The sequence below is a fragment of the Orbicella faveolata genome, unplaced genomic scaffold, assembly GCF_042242905.1.
Source record: "Orbicella faveolata isolate gen_17 unplaced genomic scaffold, um_ofav_v1 contig_2, whole genome shotgun sequence".
Lineage (NCBI taxonomy): Eukaryota > Metazoa > Cnidaria > Anthozoa > Scleractinia > Merulinidae > Orbicella > Orbicella faveolata.
Window position 1 is genome coordinate 20,654,960 of NW_028301547.1, and position 22,722 is coordinate 20,677,681.

General features: G+C 40.4%; 1 protein-coding gene across 1 annotated transcript in view; it reads right to left on the reverse strand.

The window, feature by feature from the left end:
- LOC110043337 (3'-5' exoribonuclease HELZ2-like) overlaps nt 1-22,722 on the reverse strand; it is a 37,900-nt gene that overhangs the window by 5,734 nt on the left and 9,444 nt on the right. Inside the window, exons 16-34 of the mRNA XM_089290203.1 lie at nt 22,542-22,628; nt 22,115-22,201; nt 19,314-20,438; nt 18,832-19,012; nt 18,527-18,701; nt 18,227-18,346; nt 16,039-16,613; nt 15,058-15,496; nt 13,763-14,076; nt 12,568-12,838; nt 11,561-11,962; nt 11,164-11,239; nt 9,572-10,969; nt 6,610-9,263; nt 5,460-5,746; nt 5,116-5,198; nt 2,152-2,295; nt 1,451-1,624; nt 300-589 (exon numbers count right to left, since the gene is read on the reverse strand). Coding sequence (XP_089146329.1) covers nt 300-589; nt 1,451-1,624; nt 2,152-2,295; nt 5,116-5,198; nt 5,460-5,746; nt 6,610-9,263; nt 9,572-10,969; nt 11,164-11,239; nt 11,561-11,962; nt 12,568-12,838; nt 13,763-14,076; nt 15,058-15,496; nt 16,039-16,613; nt 18,227-18,346; nt 18,527-18,701; nt 18,832-19,012; nt 19,314-20,438; nt 22,115-22,201; nt 22,542-22,628 — 8,882 coding nt within the window. The remainder of the gene's footprint in view (nt 1-299; nt 590-1,450; nt 1,625-2,151; nt 2,296-5,115; nt 5,199-5,459; nt 5,747-6,609; nt 9,264-9,571; nt 10,970-11,163; nt 11,240-11,560; nt 11,963-12,567; nt 12,839-13,762; nt 14,077-15,057; nt 15,497-16,038; nt 16,614-18,226; nt 18,347-18,526; nt 18,702-18,831; nt 19,013-19,313; nt 20,439-22,114; nt 22,202-22,541; nt 22,629-22,722) is intronic.

Sequence of the window (22,722 nt, forward strand, 5' to 3'; positions counted from 1 at the left end):
TTTTCACTGTCACGCCATCAGAAATAGAAATCGGAACTATTCAATAAATTAAGTCAAGACTCTGAGATATGATAGATCATTGGTATGTAAACAACGACAAAAAGATATAGGTCTGTGCGGTTTGTCGTTCGCACGTTTTTCGAAAAGGCTATGGAGACGCCATGTTTCTGCCCTTCGGAGGGATACAAACATGGCGGCCGTAAAGTCATTGAGTTTTGCTACTGAAACGAAAGGTTGTTATTCTAGAGCTCCGACGCATTGAAATCAAAACCGTCTCTTTGAAAGAATATGATTCTTACTTCGCGGTATTCTTCCACTTCTTTGTCACTGGTCCTGAGATCGTTCTTCCTATCTTCATCAAATTTGCGCTCATACTCTCCAAGCTCGGTGGCAAACGGACAGGGAGCCCTTCGAATGACATGATGAAGTGATACTGCTCTCAGTTCATTATCCTCATTTGAAATTTGGCTGTCATCGTCCGTTGAATTTCTTAGTGGTTGGCGTTTGTTGGGAATTGGAAACTCCGCTTGTTCTCTACGGTCGCCATACACACGGATGATCTTGAGGTCAGGAATTTTTAGCATGTATTCTTTAGGGGAAGAAATAGAACAAAAAAAAACCGAAATGAGTATTGAAAGTGCAACTAGGGTTTAAGGTATGGGGCTTTTAAAAACCGCTAAACCAAAACGCTATTGTTTTGGCTTACCTTGACGAGACCATGGGAAAATGTGTAAAATTGATACCCTATTTTTCAGGCAAAGAAAAGACAAACGCGGAATCACGAAACATACTGTGTTCAAGATTAAAAAATTTGAAAACCATATTCCATATAAGTATATCGTTTCTGAATGTAGACGAAACCATTCCTTGTGAACCAATAAACAACTGAAAAATCCGGTATAGTTGGGTATAAAATATATGGGTTAATTTAATTCATAGAATGGACATTTTACTGCTTGCTTCTTTCGCAAGCACGGATCTAGGATAAATGGTGACTGATTTGCGAAACAACGAGTACCTTCTAGAGGGGTTCAGGGCCATTCTCCCTAGGGAAATGCTCTGGATTATCTCATTTCTTAAGTCCCCTTTTTGTTTTGTTTTGGGGGGGGGGGGGGGGGGGGTAATTCAGAAATATCCGACCGATTTCCGTAAAACGGTGAAAAACCGGTATGGATCCGCGCCTGTTTCTGACTCCTTCATTAAACCATGAAGGGGAATTCACACTGTTGAAGATGAGGTTTAGTGAAAAATTTTCAAGACAACTCAGTCCGATTTTTGTGATCAAGCAAACTTGTTATGCTGTGTGAGCCAAGGCTCGGTTTTTGGCTGCTATAATGTGGACAGTCCCTGCGAATTAATGCGTATCAGTGCGTATCCTTATCATTTCTGAGTTACTAGCAAAATAGGCGGGAATGGATTATCTAATTGTTATCAAGACTGTTACACTTACTAGCTACCACGTCCACTGACTTGTTGGAGGGTCCACAGTAAATTACTTGTGGAGGTCCTTTAGGCTGGTCGTCACTGTCTGGCAGAACGATATCGAAACCGTCCTGTCGCTGCTGCATATGTCGTTTCACAAACCAGTAGGCTATGTGGACACCTGTCACAGTCTTACCAGTACCTTCCAATGAACGAAAACATGTCATTTCAACTATGCCAAGGTGTTGCTGGCTCCTTAACTATCCTAGTGCTGATTATCTTTTAAAATATGTTGATTTTGATTATCTTTTAAAATAGTTGGATACAATAATGCGTAACTGATCAGTTCAAACAAACAACCAAACAACCAAACAACCAAACAAACAACAAACAACCGACAGAGCGACATAGAGATGGACCCACTGACCAACCGACAAACAGAAAAACAAACAAACAAACAACAGTCAAAACAATAAAACAAGGTAAATGCCGCTCCAAGATAGACAGTCGAATTTGCAGAACTGCCTCTTCAAAAAACAAAAAGCAAACCAGCCTGTTCAATTTAAGAATTGGCGGTTATATTCAAAGCAAGCAATCAAACATACGGACCAGGGTATTTGTGCAAAGCATAATGTTTGGAATATATCATTATAATGAAGCGGCAAAATAAAGCTTTCAAATAAATAGCGAAACAGAGGAGCTTGAGGTGCGCGTTAACTTCATACTTACCTGGAGGACCCTGAACGAGGGTGAAAGGCTTCCCAAGCGCCTCTTTCACTGCTTCTTTCTGATACTGATTTAAGGGCTTAAACCCACAGTTGGGATGCTCCCTCACAATTGACAGGTGCGAAGACGGTGGGGGCCCGAAGTCTTCTAAAGAAGCAAGATAAAATGCTTTTTGGAGTTTAAATCACTGATTAGGGAAGGTGTCATTTGAGGCCATTCTTTAAGTGATCAAGAATCTTCACTTAATTGTAGATCACTTAAATGCATTCAAGTTTTGTTATGTGTGGGAGACGACTCGTCTGACTCTTAACTGGTTCACAACAGTTTCTAGCTCTTTCCATCAGTGATACATCGATGGATCAATACTACCACTCTTTATTAAATCCATTTTGAAATCACTGGTTATCTTTGCAATCTGATTGGCTCTCAGTGGTGCGATTTATTCACGAATCGCACTATTTTTTGCTCTAAATCGCATCTTTTTTTTCTCAGCCAGTGAGAATGGGACAGTAAAACAAAACAACCAATCAGATTTTAAGGTCAGTTTAAATAAATCAATAAAATTTCAGGAAAATGAAAGGCAAAAAGCCATTGTGTGGAGAATTTTGCAACTATTACTGCCAAAACTTTGTTGTTATCGTTGTTTTTTCCCAAAACAATTGACGAATTTAATTAGTTACAGTTTCTGAATGACGATTATGAGCTTCATCAGGCTGAAGACCTACTTTAATGGTAGTTTCTAACTTTCAGTGTCCATTTTGACGAATATTTTGGCGATTTTTCTTCAACATCTGCTCAAGATCCGTGTGATACCGAGTCCAGCAAAACATAAACAAATGAAAACCAGACACCAACAAATTCAGGGTATCTGCTCAAGATCCGTATGATACCAAGTCCAGCAAAACATAAACAAATGAAAACCAGACACCAACAAATTCAGAGCCATCTCAAGAAGGTAGATGTTTCCAGGTTTCCGGTAGTTTCGAACGAAGCAACACAAGAGCTCAACTCTGTTGCTGTGAATAAACATAGTCAAAATACGCCCGGCTCCACAAAACAGTGAATGAACGAACGTCTTCCGAAGCTGGTGCAGTCCCGCCATCTTGAAAATATCTTGAAACAAATGGCGCCGCAAGAACTTGACAAGGTCCTGAGTATTGAGTCCTACGCCGAGGTCACAAAAAGAAGCGGAGATGATAACGGGCTGGTCTCCCTTAAATTCATTCCATTAAATGGTATTTAAAAGAAAAAAAACAAAAAAACAAACGTACTATCCATTGGGGATCGTGCACTCGAGGGAGTAGAAATCCATCGCAGAATTACACAGGATGCACCTTCAAATTCCTTCTCCAAAGACAACGAAAAATCTCAGCCTCAACCACAGGAGAAAGGAAGGCCTTCCGTCATTGACTCAGGCGACGAGAATTGAACTTTTAAGCATGAAGTAGACTATTTTTGTTCTGACTTCAGAACTGCTTGTTTCTTTGCCATGCTCAAATGAGTTGTCGTCACATAACGTCGTTTTGCATACTAAATGAGACGTAAAGGCGTTTCCGGTTCCGCTATTTTCAACAAACCGGCTACTGGAACAGTACACACAAATCTAAAATTTAAGGCGATAAAATTGTGCGATTTCAAAATGGATCTAATAAAGTAGCAATTGAACTGAGTGGAGTGCAATTTTGGTCTAAAATCATACTTGTGATGTCAAATCGAACTCGCGCTGCGAGCTCGTTCGATTTTGAAATTACGCGTATGATTTCAGACCAAATTGCACACCACTCAGTTCAATTACCATTATTTATCAGAGGATGCTACAATGATGGTATCATATAAATGTCCAATCATTGGTAAACGAGTTTCTCCGGTTCATCCTTTTTATGTCATTATTAACTAAATATATAATACCCAATGATTAGGCATTTGTGTTATTCAAATGTTGCAATGTTAGCATCTCTTGATATACTGATGATATATAGCATTGATACTTCAAAGTATAACTGCTAGGAAGTGCTGGACACTGTTGTCAGCCACCTGCAATAGGATCATTTTTTGTGCAGCTCACTCGTTACGCAATGTCCGTAATGAATTTATCTCCCACTACAATGCCGGGACGAGCTTTGCGGAAAAAGTTTCAAATTTCCCGTTATTTGGATGCCGGTCTGTATAAGTAATGGCCTCAGCAAAACATTTAACACCCCACCATTTCAAACCCACTTTTTAAACCTTTTTTTAGCAACAAGGTTTCTTTCCTTTTAAGAATTTCATCTATATTTTAAAACTTAGATCTATAATCTAATGATCACCTACTACCACCTCTGCTTCCTGCAGCAACGAACTAAATAAAGATTGTAAATATCCAACTCGGTTATGACAGAGTTCACGCTAAAAAAAACATATAATTAAATAAAAATTTCTTAGTCAGTAGTTATATGTCACAACCCCAAACAGAGATGTAACTTTCATCGGACGAAAATATATGAAGTGATGGGCCTCACAACTCCTTTTGTAAAGGAAACGCCTTAGCTGAACCTTGAACTTGTGCATGCCTTTTCAAGCCGAAGCAAAACAACAACTTAAAGTTAAGCGCAGGATAAAATGCTTAGTTTTTACTTTATTGATTTGCAGGTATTTGGAATTCAACAGCTTAAATGAAAATTTATTTGTTGGTGCGAACAACTTAAAACTTGATCCAAGGAAGGATGTCTTAATGCAAAACTTACAAGTTGCAAGCATCCGACAAATTTACTAAATAATTCAAGTCCGGTTTTAGTGTTATGCAAATGTAGTAAAGGACAATGGCAAAAAAGTGTTTTAATTAATTTCGATATGCCATCCCTGATTTTCCAGGAAAGAAATGCAGTTCAATAAGAGCAAGGAACTCATAGTTTAAAAGGACAAGTGGTAACAAAAACGATAAATACAACAAGAAAGTTACTGAGAGGTCGAAATTTATGTACAGCTGACCTTGGTTTGGCTCATGTCCCATACAAATGGAATGAGCCAGTTGTGATGCACTTGGTAGAGAGCGCAAAACTGCAAACATCCGCCTACAAAAAAGGATAACGGGCGTTTATTGGTGTTAAGTGAAGAGTACTGTTTCTGGACCTGGTATTCATAATTCCGGATCTTTATTAGTAAAAAATATGATACTAATATAAGATCATATAACGGAACAGTTTTTTCAGTTTGCGCTGTTCCAATTTATCAAATGCACAATTAATCAAATGGTCAATTCGAAGCTGCCTAGCTCATGCAAGCAAGAAGGAGGATATAAGAGCTGCCTTTCAAAAAGTATTTGATCTGTTTACCTGTGGGGAAGTGAACGGTGAATAACAGTTAAGGTACTCAGGTGGTCAGCTCCATTCAGTAGCTCATCGGGAAAATCTGATGCTGACTGATGAAGATCCATCGTGACAACTTTCAAAGTAACTTTGTCTGACAGCTCTTTACTGTAGTCCTGATTGATGATGCAGTGCCCCACCCAGAAACTTTCTGAAGCACAACTGGATTCATGACGGGGTTTTCCTCCAATGGACGAGAGAGAGGCCGATTTAGTGACGCTGAATTGGTCTTCATTCAAAAGATTTGTCTCTCCCTTAAATAAGAACACAACAAATGTTTTATCGAGGTAGGCGACTTTTATGCATCTCTTGATTGAGAGAAACATCCGATTCCCAACATCTCTAACATCCTTTCAACAACAGAATGACCTTAATTTTTCCCATTTAACTACTGGTTCATGATTCAGCTGGCATAATCGAGTTACGAAACACGCGGAAAGATTAGAGAGCACAAAAGAAGCGTAGGAGTTGTTCGAAGCGCAGCTGAAAGCATCTATTTCTTCTTGAGTGCCCTCAAATTTCCAAAATGCATCAGAACTCGATGATATACAGCTACAGAAAGGATCAACTGTTTTATACAGTAACATAACCCATGGAAATAATTTCCCTGGCGAAATGAAGTTAACTTCAAGTTAACGTTGCTAACGCCATGAGGGCACATTATTAGATCCTGATGGCTCTTAAGTATACTGAGTATCATAGAGCGACTTGCTAGCTATGTTATAATATATTTTAGTTATACAGAATGGGACATAAAGTGATAGCGCAGGATCGTTGCTACACGTTTTATGAAAACGTATCACGTTAGGTTGGAATCTGTCGATTGTCCAACGTGGTTAATTTTCAAGTGGTCACGACGGAAGACAAGTGTGTCTGAAAAAAACATGATCTCGAATTTAATTCATTGTAATCCATTCTATAACAAACAAGCAGGGAGCCCAAGGGTAAGCATTGATAGAGCAACTAACGGCAGTTTCTTGGGCCCTTCGAGACCACCTTACATCTTTTGCCAATAAATTTACCATTGCCACTTTCTTCATCGATTCTTTTCGCACAAAAAAGTTCCTTGTTGCAGAAATGGAAATAAATAAGTACAGTTATTCTAGGGCTTACTAACCTCTGTTTTGGTCTTTTCAAGGGAAGCAAAATTGTTTTCTGAGCCCGTTTTCTTCATGTAAATGTCTTCCCGCACACGTACGCAAACAAAATCTCCAGCATGAAATTGCATTTGACGACTTGAGCAGTATTCGTTTCGGAGGCTAAAAGAGCCTTCCAGGCTTCCACTGATATCCTTTTTCCACTTAATCTTCAAATGATGCATGGTGAACTCGTCGCTTTCTTCGACGGCCGTGGTAGCGGCTTCCATAGCAAGAACGGGTTCCCAGGCTTCAATGTACTTGTCCGCACTGGCGTACGTCTTCCGTGATGCTTGGTATCTTGCTGTCGTTGCAAAACACTCCCTAGGATACTTGCGATGCTCAACGCAAATGTTTACACTGGGGTTGATCTTGAATAACTGAATTTCGGGGTGAAAAACGCCATGTGTCATATGTGCGGTCAATTGAATGTTTGCGATGTCAAACTTCCTGAGGGATAATTTTTTCTCGTAGAAGTGTTCCAGATTTGTGCCAGCTTTTTCATCTTCAGATGACTTATGCGGTTTGCCGGGCCGGATCGATTCAGGTACCCGTGAAGCTAATTGACGAACTCTCTCAGTTTGTCTAATCATCGTTTTAAGCTTTTCGTAGTCTCCCTCTTGAAATGCTTTCAGAATTTTCAGCCAATTATCTGTTGGCAAGTTCAGAACTTTCCTATTCCTCACCATTCCTTGAGATAAAAGCAATGCGATTTTCTCCCTTTCCTTCTTGGGTTCCTCGATGATGTTTCCTTCTGGAGCTATGTATAATCTTAGCCTCCAAATAATCTCTAAGCCATCCGGAGCAAGTTCGACATCGAACGGGTTAAGATTGCTCAGCTTCACCTTTCTTTGTCGCGTTGAGAGATGGTTATATTCACGGTCCAGAATTTCTAAACTAATTTCTTTATCAGTGTCGATCAAGGAAATCACTGCTGTGGTTTCGTGGCTTTTCTCCTTTAGCTTTGCAGCCAGATGTACTTTACTGCTTGCCTTTTCAAACTTCTTGGAGTTGTCTTGAGCAAAAGTGGAGCGGCGGCAAACTTCAGCAATTTGGTCCTTCGAAGATATCTTTGCGTTGGAGCCCGGGTGTTGGATTAAATCCAACACGAGTCGATGTACTTGGATATCTATGTAACGTCGTATGGGTGAAGTGAATTGCGTATAACAACCCATCCCCAGAGAGAAGTGCACAATGTTTTCCTCTGGTTGATCACTTTTGCAGACGTACTGAGACTTGGGCTGAATTCGCCGAAACTGTGAATTTGTCACGGCCAGCTGAGGATGACTGCTCTCGTTACAAATCAATTTGTGTAGCATGGCTTGGTCTCCGGTCTCCACAGCATTACAGAGCTCGGACCAGACTGATTCTTGCACTTTAAATCGTTCTGAGGCTTCTGAAACGCTCGCTTTATTTGCCATTTTCCTAAGGTTTTCTTCTGAATAAAAGCCACGCAGAAACAAAGAATACTTGATAAACTGTCCGTGTTGTCTAACCCAGTCATCCAATTTGTGATCTTTAGGTGGCAGCTGGGTTCGTAATGGGGTCCTCTGTTGGATTTGCTGAGAACTAGAGAGAAATTTGGCTATTTCCTCATTGGCAAGAAGCATCATTTCCTCCACTAATTCATGGGCTTCAAAATTTTCACCATCATCACTGTTTGACCAATGATCAAAACTAGCATCTCGCAGTCTCAACTTCCTTCTCCTTTGGGCAAGGGCACTCAGGGTTCGAATATTGCCTTTAACAATCTGTGGTATCTGAAGCTGTGAAGCATCTTGACTATCGATAACTTTTTGGGCTTCAGGGTAAGTGAGCTGACAAGAAGACCTGACAATGGTGCGTCTTATTTCTGGTTGGCCAACAAGCAGTCCTTTCTCTGACACGTCAAGAAACACTGATACGCACAACCGATCTTTACCAGGAAGAAGGCTGCAGTGATTTTCACTGAGTTCACGTGGCAGCATAGGTACGCTCCGGTAGCCGTGACCTGGATAGTAGGACCTGCAGCGGAACATGGCGTCTTTATCCAACTGGGTCCCTGGTTCCACAAAATAACTCACGTCAGCAATATGAACTCCGACCCGGTTTACAGAATCTGGGAGCTGTTCCACTGTAAGTGCATCATCCAGATCCTTGGAGTTGTCGGGATCAATCGTGAACGCACCATTAATTTTCTGGCGAATTCCATATTCCTCGGCTGGTATTAACCATTCTGGTGGGAACTTTGTTTGAACTTCTGCTTTACTCTCCTTGCTAAACCTATCTCTCACTCCATGTTCTGCGAATAAAATTCTCATGCTGCCAGACAAAGTATCCCCTTGAGGTAGCTTCTTTATAACGATTCCCAAAGGGTAGGGGCAATCTGACCTCCACTGTAGGTACTGGACTAGAAACAAAAACTTTCCACTTAGAGCTTCTGTGAAGTCAAACTCATCGACTTTGAACGGTGTTTCACTTCCAAGATGTATTTCCTTGTAAATATTTAAAAGAGGTAAGCCTTTCAACTTCTTGTCAGTCAGATACACTATTTTGGAGACGGACTTGTTGATTGGAATCATTACTCGAGGGTTTTCGTAATCCATCTTGCACACGTAGTGACGCTCGTGTGGCCTAATGATATGATGCAGTACACCTATAGACAAGATTTTGTGAGTTATTATGAGTTTTTTCAAAAGGATTTCTTTGCTGTTAGATGAACAAACAATACAATAATTTCACTTATTTGTCGGGCGTTTTTTGTTAATAATTAACCAAAATGAAACCTCGATAAAGGACGTATACAATTTGTAGTAAGGAAGCAAAACCTGAAGGAAGAGAAGGAAAAACAGTGATTGATTTTGACACTAAGAAAGAAAGGAAATGATTTTTCAGGATTACCAACTTTACTTTATGTTGCTCCTTTTGAAATGAGGAAACTATTGAGTAAGCTATTGAACTTACCAGCAATTATTCCTTGGTACGGAGGAACTCCATCACACGGAGAAGGCTGGTAATCTGTTTTTTCGACAACCACGTGATCCATGTCGAACGCTCCCCGGACTCTTCCTCTGATTTTGATGTCTGGAGTCTTTGTATCCGAAACTTCCGCATACGCCGTACGCGTACTCTCGGAGTTAAGACGAAGTGTGCAAGGGACATACTTCTTAGGCTTTTCTTCTAACAATTGCTGCAAAAGCTGTGTTTCAAGAAAATCCTCCTGCCTTGTGGATGCGGTGAGTAGCTTCTGGTGTTGGACAGCGGGTGTCTGGTGAAATCCAAGATTTACAAGTCGCACTACCGCGCGACCGTTGACCAGGCAGATTTCGTAATCTTCTGAAGAATAGAGGAATGAACTTGACTTTTCTTGAGAAGCTTGTTTGCCTGAAAGTTTGCCATTTTTTGACTTTTTGTTGCTTAATTTTGCAGCTGTGTGTAGTGAGGGGAACGCCGCCGCATTTTCTGGTGATACATTAAGTTGGGCTTCTTTTTCCTTCGTCGCTTTACACTTATCCACGAATGCCTTGATTATGTTATCAAAGCATCTCGGGAAAACAGTCTCGTCTTCAAAACTTTCCCGAAGGAATTCTTCAAAACTGTCTGAAGCACTCTGCTCGACGTCATCTTCTTCTTCTTGGGACTGAATTTTTCTTTGAGGGTCCTCTTGAAAAGCAAGATCGACTTGGTGCTGATCTCCTGATATTTCAGATCTTACAGAATTAAACTCATTCTTTGGAGAATCTGATGAGAATTGAGTTGCTTCGTACTCTTGCTCTTCTTCTTCCGCCATGGGTTCTCCTTGCGTCACATCTTCTTCGTCACCTCGTTCTATTCCTGACCCGTTCGTTTCCGTTGGGATGTTACGCTTGTCTTGGATTTCAGACGCTGCTCTCTTATCATATTTGTCAACTTCCAAGTCACCCTTCTCGTCAGAGCTTGAGATTTGACTATCGGATATTTCTCGTTGAGAAGCCAACTCCAAGGATTTGAGCTCTTTGCTGCTGACGTACATTGATTGCGGAACAAATTCGTTTGCTTCTGGATTTAAAGCGATTTTGGCGAGAGGGGCGTCTATTTTCTTTTTTATCTCTTCGTACGATGCTCCATACAAAGCTCCGTGTTCGTGGCACCTTCTGATGTAGTCTCTCCAGTTCCCCCTACAGTAACCAGCAGTACACAACGAGACGGGATCCCCAACAACTGCTACCAAGGACATCGCCCTAGTTATTGCGGTATTCAAGAGCTTGGGGTCTGACAAGAATTCCCAGTAGAGTGACTGAGATTCACTTTGACGTCTGTCAAAACTGTGGCAGGTTAGAGATGTGCGGACAGTGCTGATAAATAATGCACGAAACTCTTTTCCTGCGACAAAAAGCACATACACCGTAAACTACTTTTTCTCTAATGGGCTCTCACAGCCATTTCTTTTTTCGCTACACTTACATATATCGAGAACATGGAGATTGAAGTAAAATCACTACTGAAAAGCTCACTAACGTAACCAAAAAAAAGATAATATAGGGCTCGCTCAAGCAAAGTTAAAATTTCTTAATCACCTGGCACGTTGTGAATTGTCTCCACTGTTACATTTTCTAGTCCCTTGTCTCTGAGTTGTTTTCGAATAGCCCGAATCTAAAAACATAAAGTAGTATTTATTGTCAATGCTGATACCATTTTTCAAACATTTTTTTTTTTAATAAACAAAGACGAACATCGTACTGCCGCTTACATTCGCAAGTTCACTGCATACGCGACAAGAAATATCTCAGTTTGGCAACGAGGACATAAATTTCCAGCAGCAAAAAAAAAAAAAAAAAGAGAGAAAAAAGAAAAAATGTCGAAGGAACAAGACATCATTTCAACTTTCTGCATGCAGAACCTCTTAGAAGATTTTTTCATTCCTGCCTAGTTGGCCCGTTACGAAGGGCCGGGCTTTCATGAATATCGTAATACCTGAGTCATGTAAGCGGATATTACGCCAATCTGAGAAAGATCTTCTTTCCACTCCCTTGGCCAGTCACCGGCAAGCAACTCGACTCTCTTCACAATCTCTTCAACTTCTGCCGCATTAATGTAGGAGTTTTCTCTCGCTTCCTCAACTCCATGGACTGAAAAGAATGACAGTGGTCCAAGCCTTGGGTGCGAGGCCTGTTCACTGCGGGCAATCAACTCTTTTCCGTAGAAATTATCAGAGGGAAATTGCAGGATGTCGGGATGACTCCGATAGTTTTCTGTCAAGAAAATCAAGCTGCCATCCGATTCCTTTTTTTCACAGTAATGATCAAACAGCCTCTCAGGAAGCGACCTTTGAAGACCCCAGTCTCGTGCATAATGCGAGTAAACCTCTGGGCCCATCTAAATAGGTGGAAACAATACAGTAGTGTGAACAATACATATCCATTTATTCCAGCTCAAGATAATACAGCTTCGTTAAAGTCTGCAGTTCTTAAATGCTTCGCTGGTTTTAACCGACGCATAATAGCGATATCCAGGTAGCTCAAGAGGAAAAGATACAAATGAAACAAAAGAAATTTATCGTTTTCAGTTGGTTATTGCTGGAGGTCTTTTTATTCAGTTCGGAAACTCAGCAGATTTTGGTTAGTAGAACATGGCTACGACCAAAATCGATAAATCCCTACTTAATATTGTTAGAGCTGATAAGGTTGCCAACTAATCCATTATTTGCATCATTTCTACCATTATTTCTGTGATTATTTGTGTCATCGTCACGATAAAAGATAACGACTGCGAAGGAGATAATTGACCCTCATATACCTCGCGAGAAAAATGTAATTTTTGTCATAGCAATTGATAAAAGCCAGGAAAATTGATGATTGAATGGAGCTGGTTAAACGAAATAAGAAAAAACAAACAAGCAAACAAACAAACAAAGTAGAGCAGAGCAAAGCAAAGTAAAACAGGATAAACCGGAATTGTTGATGCTGAAGTTCAGTCCCTACCTGCATATGGTCTCCTGTAAACACAACCTTCGTATTCGGCCCAGCTAAAGCCAATGGTATTAATGCCTCAGGCTCCAGGGCTTGGGCAGCCTCGTCTACCAGAATGTGTGTGAAGAAGCCATGGTTCAGTTGCAGTTCGATCAGATGCTTAGACATAGCTAAAGTGGTGATCACAACACGATGTCGAATGACATCATCTCTCGTGGGGAGAACATAAGCGTTGTTTGCTATTAAGCCATACATTTTTGCAACCTCTGGATCAGTATTTAATCTAAAAGAAAAACACAAACAAAAGGTTAATTCTGCACGATTGTCAAGACCTAATAAAGTGTTCTTAAGATCAATAACAAAAACTCACCAGAAATAACATGTTAACTTTAGCTATTGTAGCTTGTTGGTCGTAACAAGGAGAGAGTTGTCCGCCTGATTTGCATACGACGGAATTTAGGCGGGCTCGTGAACATCAGGATTCAGTAATATTTAACTGAAGAATGGTCCTTATTGGGTTCAAAAAGGCGCAACTTTAGAAGATAATCTCTCTGACGCAGTTCTCAGTTCGCTCAACAAGGGTCCTAGTCATTCCAGGTGAGTAGGGGTCGATAAAAAACAGTATGCGTAGCTACGGTCTTACCTAGGCTATAACAGGTGACCTTCAGATACATGTAGAAGCACGAGTAAAAAGGCGAATTTCGAATTACAATCTTAGTTTGTTCCAGAGACCTCAATCCCCCATATTGTTGACCAGGTCAATAGGAAACTATCGGTACGAGACTGGCGAGGTGCATGAAACGTGGTAATCGAAATAAAAAAGACTAAGTTTGTAACGTTGTGTACTTGTACTCAATCCGTACTTCCACTCAAAAGTGAAGGTCCCTGATGGGATTACAGAAGAGACCCCAAAAATGAGCTCAAAAGTAAGCGCAGCCGAATTGACTATCGCTCATAAAACACGATGAAGAGTAGAGCAAACATTTTGGAACAGAGTATTAAAGGTAACCTTTAGCTCAATAATAATGTTCCCTTTCAAGGCAAACATACGAGTGATCGTGTTCTTTAAGGGAAGAGGCCACAATGCCTAATCAAACTCCCGGATTTCCAATGGAACATTCTGAGTGGCTTTGAAATGCATTAAGCGAATTAATGTCTCTTTTTGAAGCCTGCTTGATTAGCTCACAAGTTCTCGAAATTCACTGACCTCCTGTTTGTTTGGTAAATCCTTAGTGGTCTGGTGGCCTTTAGTCCTTTTTCTTCCGTTAGATAATCATGTAGTAGTGTCACGTGTATGTCCGCTGCGCTGTTCGTCTGCGTGCATAACAGGATGCGGTTGTGTTTCTTCGTTACCAGGTGACGGATTGCCTGATTCAAAGTGAATGTCTTGCCTGTTCCAAAAGGACCAAATACCACCAGTGGCGAGGAAGTGTCCCCAGGCGATAAAATGCGTTTAATGACCTCTCTTTGGTTGGTGTTTAGTTTGCAGTCCAAAGGCAGCCAGTTCCAGGGGCGTCTCTCCTTAAATCCAAGAAACAGAACAAATGGATGTTAGGAATCATTCAAAACAGCGTTTAATTAAGAAAGCAGATTTAAGTTTAAAAACTAACTTTGTCACACCTCAGATCATCTAACTTCTTTATGCGTGAACGTATACAATTTAGTTTACGCCAAGTTAACGATTATTCAATGAAGCCGTATTGGATAGGAGGCGAGTGTAGCGCCGAGTTTGTCATAATTACCTCATATCTACTGAACAAGGGCGAATGGAATAATTGCCTCATTAAATTCTTCAATCGACTGAATGACATTTTAGTTTGATCTAGCAAAGTGATAGCATGATGTAATAAAAAAGCAGCTGATTTGTAGCGTAGTGTTGACCCAGTGTTCGCTGTGTTGAGACTTATGTGAAAAGTGACCAAGACATAATTTTTTGACAACATATTCCTTGCATACTCCTCTAATAGGTCAGCTATAGCCTTTAAAATTGTGCCAAATGAGATCTACAGGAAGATTCGAAGAACTGATATAGAGGAATTCATACGCCCTGAACAGTTGGCCAGGTCAAATGAAGTAATCATGAGAATGTCAATTTTATACTGAAGGGCAAGACCCAGATGTAAATGCAAATTATAAGTTTGATTCTATTCAGAGAATCTGATTGTTACTCTCTGAATAAAATTGTGACCATCTATGTCGGTTTTTGGATCTTTCCTTAAATTGATGATAACTTTTCTTCGTGTTTCCTTGTACATTTACAAACCTTATCAATTACACATTTAGTATCAACTCTGTGTATTTGACTGTGTTTACTGTGAAAAAGTGCACTTTTTTGCAGCATTGCCCATTATTTCTTGTATTTCCCCACGGTAAAAAGCTTGCCAAATCTGCTTTTTTTAATAATTTCTAAATAAACGTTCGCCAACCACCGAAAAATTTAATTGAAGCTAAGCCACACATGGCTCACGGCTTTTAAGGTTTTTAGTATAAAATATATTATACCTCATGCTTTATTTGCGGTGCATCCGGTGTGGGAAACAACAAACATAGTTGGATAGGCCCCAATCTGTCGATTGCAGCATGCCAGTCGCAAAGAGGCTTTCGATTGAGCTGAAACTGTACATCCACATAAATCTGGCCACCGTCAGACACGTTCAGGTCTGCACACATCTGTGAAGAAAGCTTAAGGGCGACGCACTCGTTCTCAACCTTCTGAAGGAGAGCCTCATAAGCCTTTTGCGAACTGCTACGGGCCATCTTTATCCAAGCAGAATTTACTTTTCTGATGAGAAGTCTACCTGCTGCATCATCTGGTTGGAGGGATTCATTTTCGTGGAATTGAACAATTCCAAACAACTCGCCAATTCCAGCATAAACCGCTCCAGACCAATCATCACTGATACTCTGCTGACAATCTAACCGGACATTCTGAAGGACGAAGCTATGAAGAGGAAATAAAACTAGTTGTTAGTTTTCTTTCAATGAATGGGTCATGCCTTTGCCCAGGAAATAGTAGCCTAGGAGGCAGAAGGGTGTGAACATAGCGCCAAGAATATTACTGTTTTATTAGTGTCGCCGTTTGTTGTCGTAGATCGTCTGACGAAAATGACATGCACAATACAATCTCAGAAGCCAGAGTCGTTTTGACCAGTAGCCAGAGTCAGGGCCACTAAGTGATTTCGGAAGTTGAGCCAGCATTAATCATTCTCTCTACGCATGTTCAGAGCCATTATCGAACTTTGACACCTTTGGGTCTTTACAATCAAACCGCAACTAGGATTTTCTGGTTCAGGCTCAGTCAAGTTGTTATCACTCCGAGTATAAGGCCGTCGATCACCGCTGACCGAAAGAGCGCATATTAAAAGTAAAGTAAAATGACAGTTATTTTAAAATTAGCAACTTGGGGATCATTGTAAAATGCATCAATCAATATAACTGTCTGTTATTTGTGACATAAATTCATGAGCACCTACGGACGTTTACCTTGAAATTGTCTTTTTCATGAAGAGCTCCTCAGTAAACAACAGTTGATGCATCACTCTTTTATAGTTGTCCACTGTCATGTTTCCGTCGATTATCTGCGCTGAAACTACATTCTCGATCCTCTCAGGCAGTTTGTACTCCTTCAGTAGATCTTGACTGCCCAAGTCGGCGGTCTCTGGCCATGGAACAATGTCCGTTGACCCCTCTCTCCATACAGAGGAATGCAATTTCAGTTCTTGTCGCAAGGCTGAGAGCGTGTCCAAGGCCTCCTCACTTGCTACGTCCACATTTAATCCTTTCAATAAAAAGGGCTTCTTGCCAAAGTCAAATCTAAGGCACTGAGTAAAGGTCTGGTTACTCGCTGTGGTTTCAAAGGAGACAAATACGACAACTTTCATTTGGCCCTCTTTCTTGTCATTCCAACTGCAACTTGGAAGACTGTACGACCATCGCTCTTTAGGAACTTCTGAAAAAATCTCGACGTTGTTAAGAAAGCCAATAATCTTTGTCAATCGATAGCAGTCATGATAGCGATGAAGGAGATCAATTTCACGTAGCTTGCCAACTTCACTTATCTAAAAAAACGAAAAGTGACACTTGGTGTAACTTTGGTAAACCGGTATGAGGGAGATCGCTTGAGAAACACGCATTTGAAAGTGAAGAATGATCATCGCAGTAAAGTTTCCAATTTAAGCAATTGGAAAAAAGAAGCGTGAAAAAATCAGGGCTTCAACGGGATTCGAACCCGTGACCTCCGCGAATACCGATGCGATGCTCCACCAACTGAGCTATGAAGCCACAGATTGGGAGCGAGGTCAATTAATTGAGTTCATATCTTCCCTTATATTTCTTCTTCACTCCTCACGGGAAGATATGAACTCCCTTATATTTCGTCTTCACTCCTCACGAGAAAATATGAACTCCCTTATATTTCTTCTTCACTCCTCACGGGAAGATATGAACTCAGTTAATTGACCTCGCTCCCAATGTGTGGCTTCATAGCTCAGTTGGTAGAGCATCGCACCGGTATTCGCAGAGGTCACAGGTTCGAATCCCGTTGAAGCCCTGATTTTTTTCAGGCTTCTTCTTTCCAATTGCTTAAATTGAAAATTTACTGCGATGATCATTCTTCACTTTCATCTACGACCGCAGTTCAAATATGAATTATTTCATATATACTTCACATCATTTCACTCCTCACGGGAAGATATGAACTCAATTAATTGACCTCGCTCCCAGTGTGTGGCTTCATAGCTCAGTTGGTAGAGCATCGCACTGGTATTCGCGGAGGTAACGGGTTCGAATCCCGTTGAAGCCCTGATTTTTTTCAGGCTTCTTCTTTCCAATAGCTTAAATTGGAAAATTTACTGCGATGATCATTCTTCACTTTCATCTACAACCGCAGTTCAAATAAGAATTATTTCATTTACACTTCACACCAAACACGTATTTACCAAATCAAAACACCTCATAAGGATTAACTACACTTGCGTTAGGGGGAAAATTCAATGATACGCTCACTCACATACCGACTGTATACAAGACAATCAGGCGTGGTACTTGAGACTCTAAATGCCTGAACAAAGCAGGAATGAGACGTACTTAATGAGAAAATGAACAGAACATACGGGAAAATAGTTTGCCATTAGCCATGGTGTACGGACGAGGGAATTTGACGTATAATGAAATTCAACGTCATTCATATACTTGTTACGGTGGCCCACAAGTGTCACGGCAAAAGAAATAACCTCACGGCAATAGTAAAAGACTCGCGCAAAAGAAATAACCTCAAGGCAAAAAGAATAGCCTCGCGGCAAAAATAATAACCTCACGGCAAAACAAAACAAAACGACTCGACTCAAAAAGACTGGTGCACCTCGACAACTCGCCCCAGTCCCCACGCTCTCTTTAATGCCGTGAGGGCCGTCAGGGTATTTCTTTTGCCGTGTGGCTATTCTTTTCGCCGTGAGACTTTTACTTTTGCCGCGAGTCTTTTTGTTTTGCCACGAGTCTCTTTGTTTTGCCGCCGGTTTTTCTCTTTGCCGTGATGTTATTTCTTTTGCCATGAGTCTCAGTCTCTTACTTTTGCGCTGAGGTTATTTCTTTTGCCGTGACAGTTGTTGGCCACCGTAACTTGTGTTTACAATGCTATTTAAATTACTAGAATGAAGGCTGATTTTTTCATTACCCCGAATTTGACTGTAAATTCCCAATGAAAGATATGGCGCCTCTCGTCACCTCCAAGGAAGATCTTAACTCTCGTAGGTTTATTGCATGAGACCTCTACACCAGGGAGACTGTAAACCATCTAGTAAGAACAACAAAATCAAATTAAACGAAATAAATGTGTAGATTAATTGATTTTACCGTGGCTGAGAAAGGAATGCGAACAAGCCATCACATAATCTTGAGCTATGCCCAGTAAGTATTGTGCACAGACACTAGGCTATGGGCGTACTCTATATCTACTGCTGATTTGGTACGGTACCTGTATCTCACTTCTTGAAATGTCTGCACTGGTTTCCGGTTTTTGGCAGGATAATTCTTCTTCGCTTTGAGCTTCCTGAATTTCCTTGTTGTATCCCATCCATGATTTCAGTTCGTTTTCGCCGTGAGCAAAGGTGCAATATGTCCCGTACCTGCACACTCGACGAGACTTCCACCTAAGTTGTATGTGCACAAAGATTGTTTAATATTCTTAAATCTAATTACGGAAGAACACTTCCGTTGATAATAAAGTAAAGCTAAATTGAGTTAAAACAGCAAAATATCCTTCAAAAAATTGGGCGTTACCATTTACACAACTGGAAATTTCCATTGCACACCCCGGTTGGAGGAGGCCTTGGCTTATTTGACCTTATGTCACGAATGATCAACGATCCTCGGACGCGTTCTTGGGGTTTAGGAATGTCCTGGAAATCACTCTCCTGAGGTGAACCTTCAGGATCAGCAATCCCTCCAAACGGGGCACGGCCTATAGGAGAAATATGACTTAGTTTATGCGTAATAATAATAGTAAACAATAATGTGTGATTGACTGATAGCTAATGTACTTGGGCTAAAAATTCATGTGTTCTTTAGATCGCCAAAACGAATGTACCTCGTTAGTGTATATAAGCTTAAAGTGAGAAGCATTAGGTGGTTTTTCAAGTTTCAATATAAATCACACACGAGGAAAAGCTAAAAACATTTTGTCACCTTTCATATTATTCACTGGAAATGTTTGATCATAACTGCATTCTAGGTGTCAACTTCAGGACAGGATTACAACCTACCTGATTGTCTCATTGAAGTCCAGAACATTAACTCTTCCTTGCCATGGGCAAATGCACAAGGACTTTTTTGGCATTTGACGCCATTACTAAAGTGCCAGCAGAGCTCGAAAGGAACATTAGGGTTCACGTCTTTTGGGTAGGATCTCATCACCTGCCACTCTTTTGTGTCACTTCTCCAAATTCCGTACATAAACTTCGAACGCTTTGTGCAGTTTGAACAAGGTTTTGGATGTCGGAAAGGTTGTCCCTTTCTGTTATCCTGTAGGAAATGCACACAAAGAGTGGAAACTCCTGATGGAGGAGCCCAACTAAGATTTAATCCTGTTTGTGGTGAAACACTTGTATCAAGAGGTGGTTCCGACTTGGTACTCAAAACGCCTTTTTTTGTTTTGTTTGCCAAATCCAAGGTGCGGTGAATCTGGAGTGGAGAAATCTGCTCAAGACACTCCCATTGCGATTTAAATGTGTTTCCAAAGTTCACTGTCCTCGTTTCTGGGGATGAATTCGGAGAAGGGTGACTGGAACGGACAGGCATTCTTGCTTCTGTGAGTCCGGTGCGTGTACCATCTGGACGGAAAAAGGACTCTTGATCTGCCGAAAATAAGTTCTGTCTCGGGGACCCTGCACCGCTGAGAAAAGAGTCTAGTCCTGCAGATTCTAAGTGACGTGATAAATTGGGTGATTGTTGAGGGACGTAATCCGTGTTGTCTGCAAACCCTCTCCTTGATTGTTCTCTTGATTTTTGTTCAGATTTGGGTTCCTGAAGTTCGACACGGTTAGCCGATGTTGCATTCGAGTTAGACCCTTTCAAATTACCTGTATCTTCTACAAAGGAAGGTCCTGGCAGTGATGGCCAGTCAGGGCTAGAAGAGCTTTTGGCCACCGACTTTAGTCTCTGTTTCTTTGAAGTCACCGGAGTCCATCCATGTCCTGCTTCGGTTGATTTTTGTGCTGTTTGGTTTATATTAGATACACCCCGTTCGAAGTCAGATGATTCATCGGGAAGGGGGCGCCAGCCTTCCATTGCGTGTGAAACATTCAAATTAGCAGGTTCTCTGCACTGAGGCTTTAATTCTATCGGGCCACTAGCCTTGCCGTTCTTTTTGCAGCCCATGTCCTTGTGTTCTGTTAAGAGTAGATGAAAAATATCAATCTAATGTTTTAAACTTGTATTAATTTTATACATTCGCTTTTAACCTAATGCTTTATTGGTAATTATACTGTTTCATGGATTTGAAATATACGCACAAATTAGCTATCAGAGAACAAGCAAAATTTGAATATCTAGACACCGACTCGTGTCCCACGTTTTCGTTTCTGTAAAATTACTTTCATAATAAAGAAAAAATCCTAACTTTGCACACGCAAATGGACATTTCAAGTGGCCAGTGCTAGTGCTATGCTTGTTTCATTTGTTAACCCATAGAGTATGTGATAAAGAAAGGAAAAGAACTAATTTTACTTTACAGACAAAGAACTATTTGACGTTATCATAATTGAAATTTAATATATACTACATTTACTGCTACAATTACTTATAACTGATATAGAAGAGCTTAGCGGCCCCCATTTTATATAAGCGAATTCAAGATTCATTTCCTTTTTTTTAATTTTGCAGAGCGGTAATTACTGTTTACGCCCTCTGTCTGCCAATTCATCAAGAAAGTTTGTAAGACAATTTTTTAAGTGGAGCTAAAAAACACAAATTCGCTAAAAGCGAGGAAACTACCTTTGTAACCCCTATTTTTTTGGCCTTCAGAAGATTCCTCTGGACAAATTTAATGAAATGTCAAAGTTAAGGAAATTTTTACCGAAGGATATGGAAGAAAATTGAAATAAAAGCAAAATAAACACTGTAAACAACCTATCTTTAGAGAGTTTTCATTCCAGGTAAGACCCTGTTAATTTAACAGTGATGGATCAAAAGAGTAGTTTTGTCTTCTAGAAGTTCATTTCGATAGACTTGAGAGAGGCGCGATTAAGAGTAATACGAAAATTCCCGTGGATAGTAGATACTAGCGCGCGCCAAATGAACAGCGAATAACCATATGGAGCCACCTTAAGATTCACGAAAATGACCATAACTTGTATACCAATGATTGGAAATTCTTTTGATATTATTTTTATGGCATCAACCGAAAAAGAGTTGCAGCATTCATTCATCAAAGAACAAGTGCTGTTGAAAATTGTTGTGAGTTATTTTAAATTTATTTGTATGTTTTTGTTTTAACCTTTCAGGAAGAGCTCTAGTATTTAACAATTATATTTTTCTAATGCGAATTTGATCAGTTTCGTACCGGTAGTATAAATGTCAATATCGTAGCATCAATCGAAGAGAAGGAAGGTTGACCCAAGAAATTATTTTAAACCCACTAGCAAGTTTCTACGTTATTCCAGAATTTTCACGTCTTCATTTGTATCGTACATGTCAATATCGTAGCATCAACCGAAAAATGATCTTAAGTCTTAAGATATCAAAGCAGAAGTGGTGAAAAAGTACTGAAAACTGTTTTGAGCCACCTTTAACTAACGAATTAAAAGCACGTTTAAGAAACACTTAGTGAAGCTGACAATGTGAGCCCATGTGGCAACTGGCTCCACAAAAAGAGGGCAGCTAATGAAAACAAGCTATCACCAACAGTATGGCCAGTGATGTACCCTTAGGCACTTTTAATAATGACCTGTTATTACGGCTTTGGTTTATGTTTGGACCCTTTTGGTCCCAGTCAGTGGAACCGAAAGTTTTCAACTAGTTAAGTCACCTTCAGGGTATCTTATCAAGAGATCAATATGTTTCTTACTCTTTTTCCCACTGTCTCTGTCCTGAGTTTTCCCAGATACCTCGATCGGTTTTCTCTGTTTCCGTCTTGCACCAGGTCCAGCTACGGCTGAGAAACGGACAGCGGGTTAGTGCTAACCCCTTTTTTTAGCTTAGAAGACAAAAAACAAAAGAAAAAGAAAAAAAAAAGCCCAATAACAAAACAAAACAAAACAAAAAGAGGGCAGCTAATGATATTAAAGAAGCTATCACCATTGCAACAGTATGGCCAGTGATGTACACTTAGGAGCTTTTATTAAATAATGACCTGTTATTACATTTACGTCGGTTATACATGGCGGCTTTGGTTTATGTTTTGACCGTTTTGGTCCCAGTCAGTGGAACCGAAAGTTTTCAACTAATTAAGTCACCTTTAGGGTATCCTATCAAGAGATCAATATGTTTCTTACTATTTTTCCCACTGTGTCTGTCCTGAGTTTTCCCAGATATCTCAATCGGTTTTCTCTGTTTCGGTCTTGCACCAGGTCCAGCTACAGCTGTGAAAAGGACAGCGGGTTAGTGCTAACCCTTAGGGCATCCATTTAGAAGACAAGAAACGAAACAAAACAAAAAACAACAAAAAGAACGGTG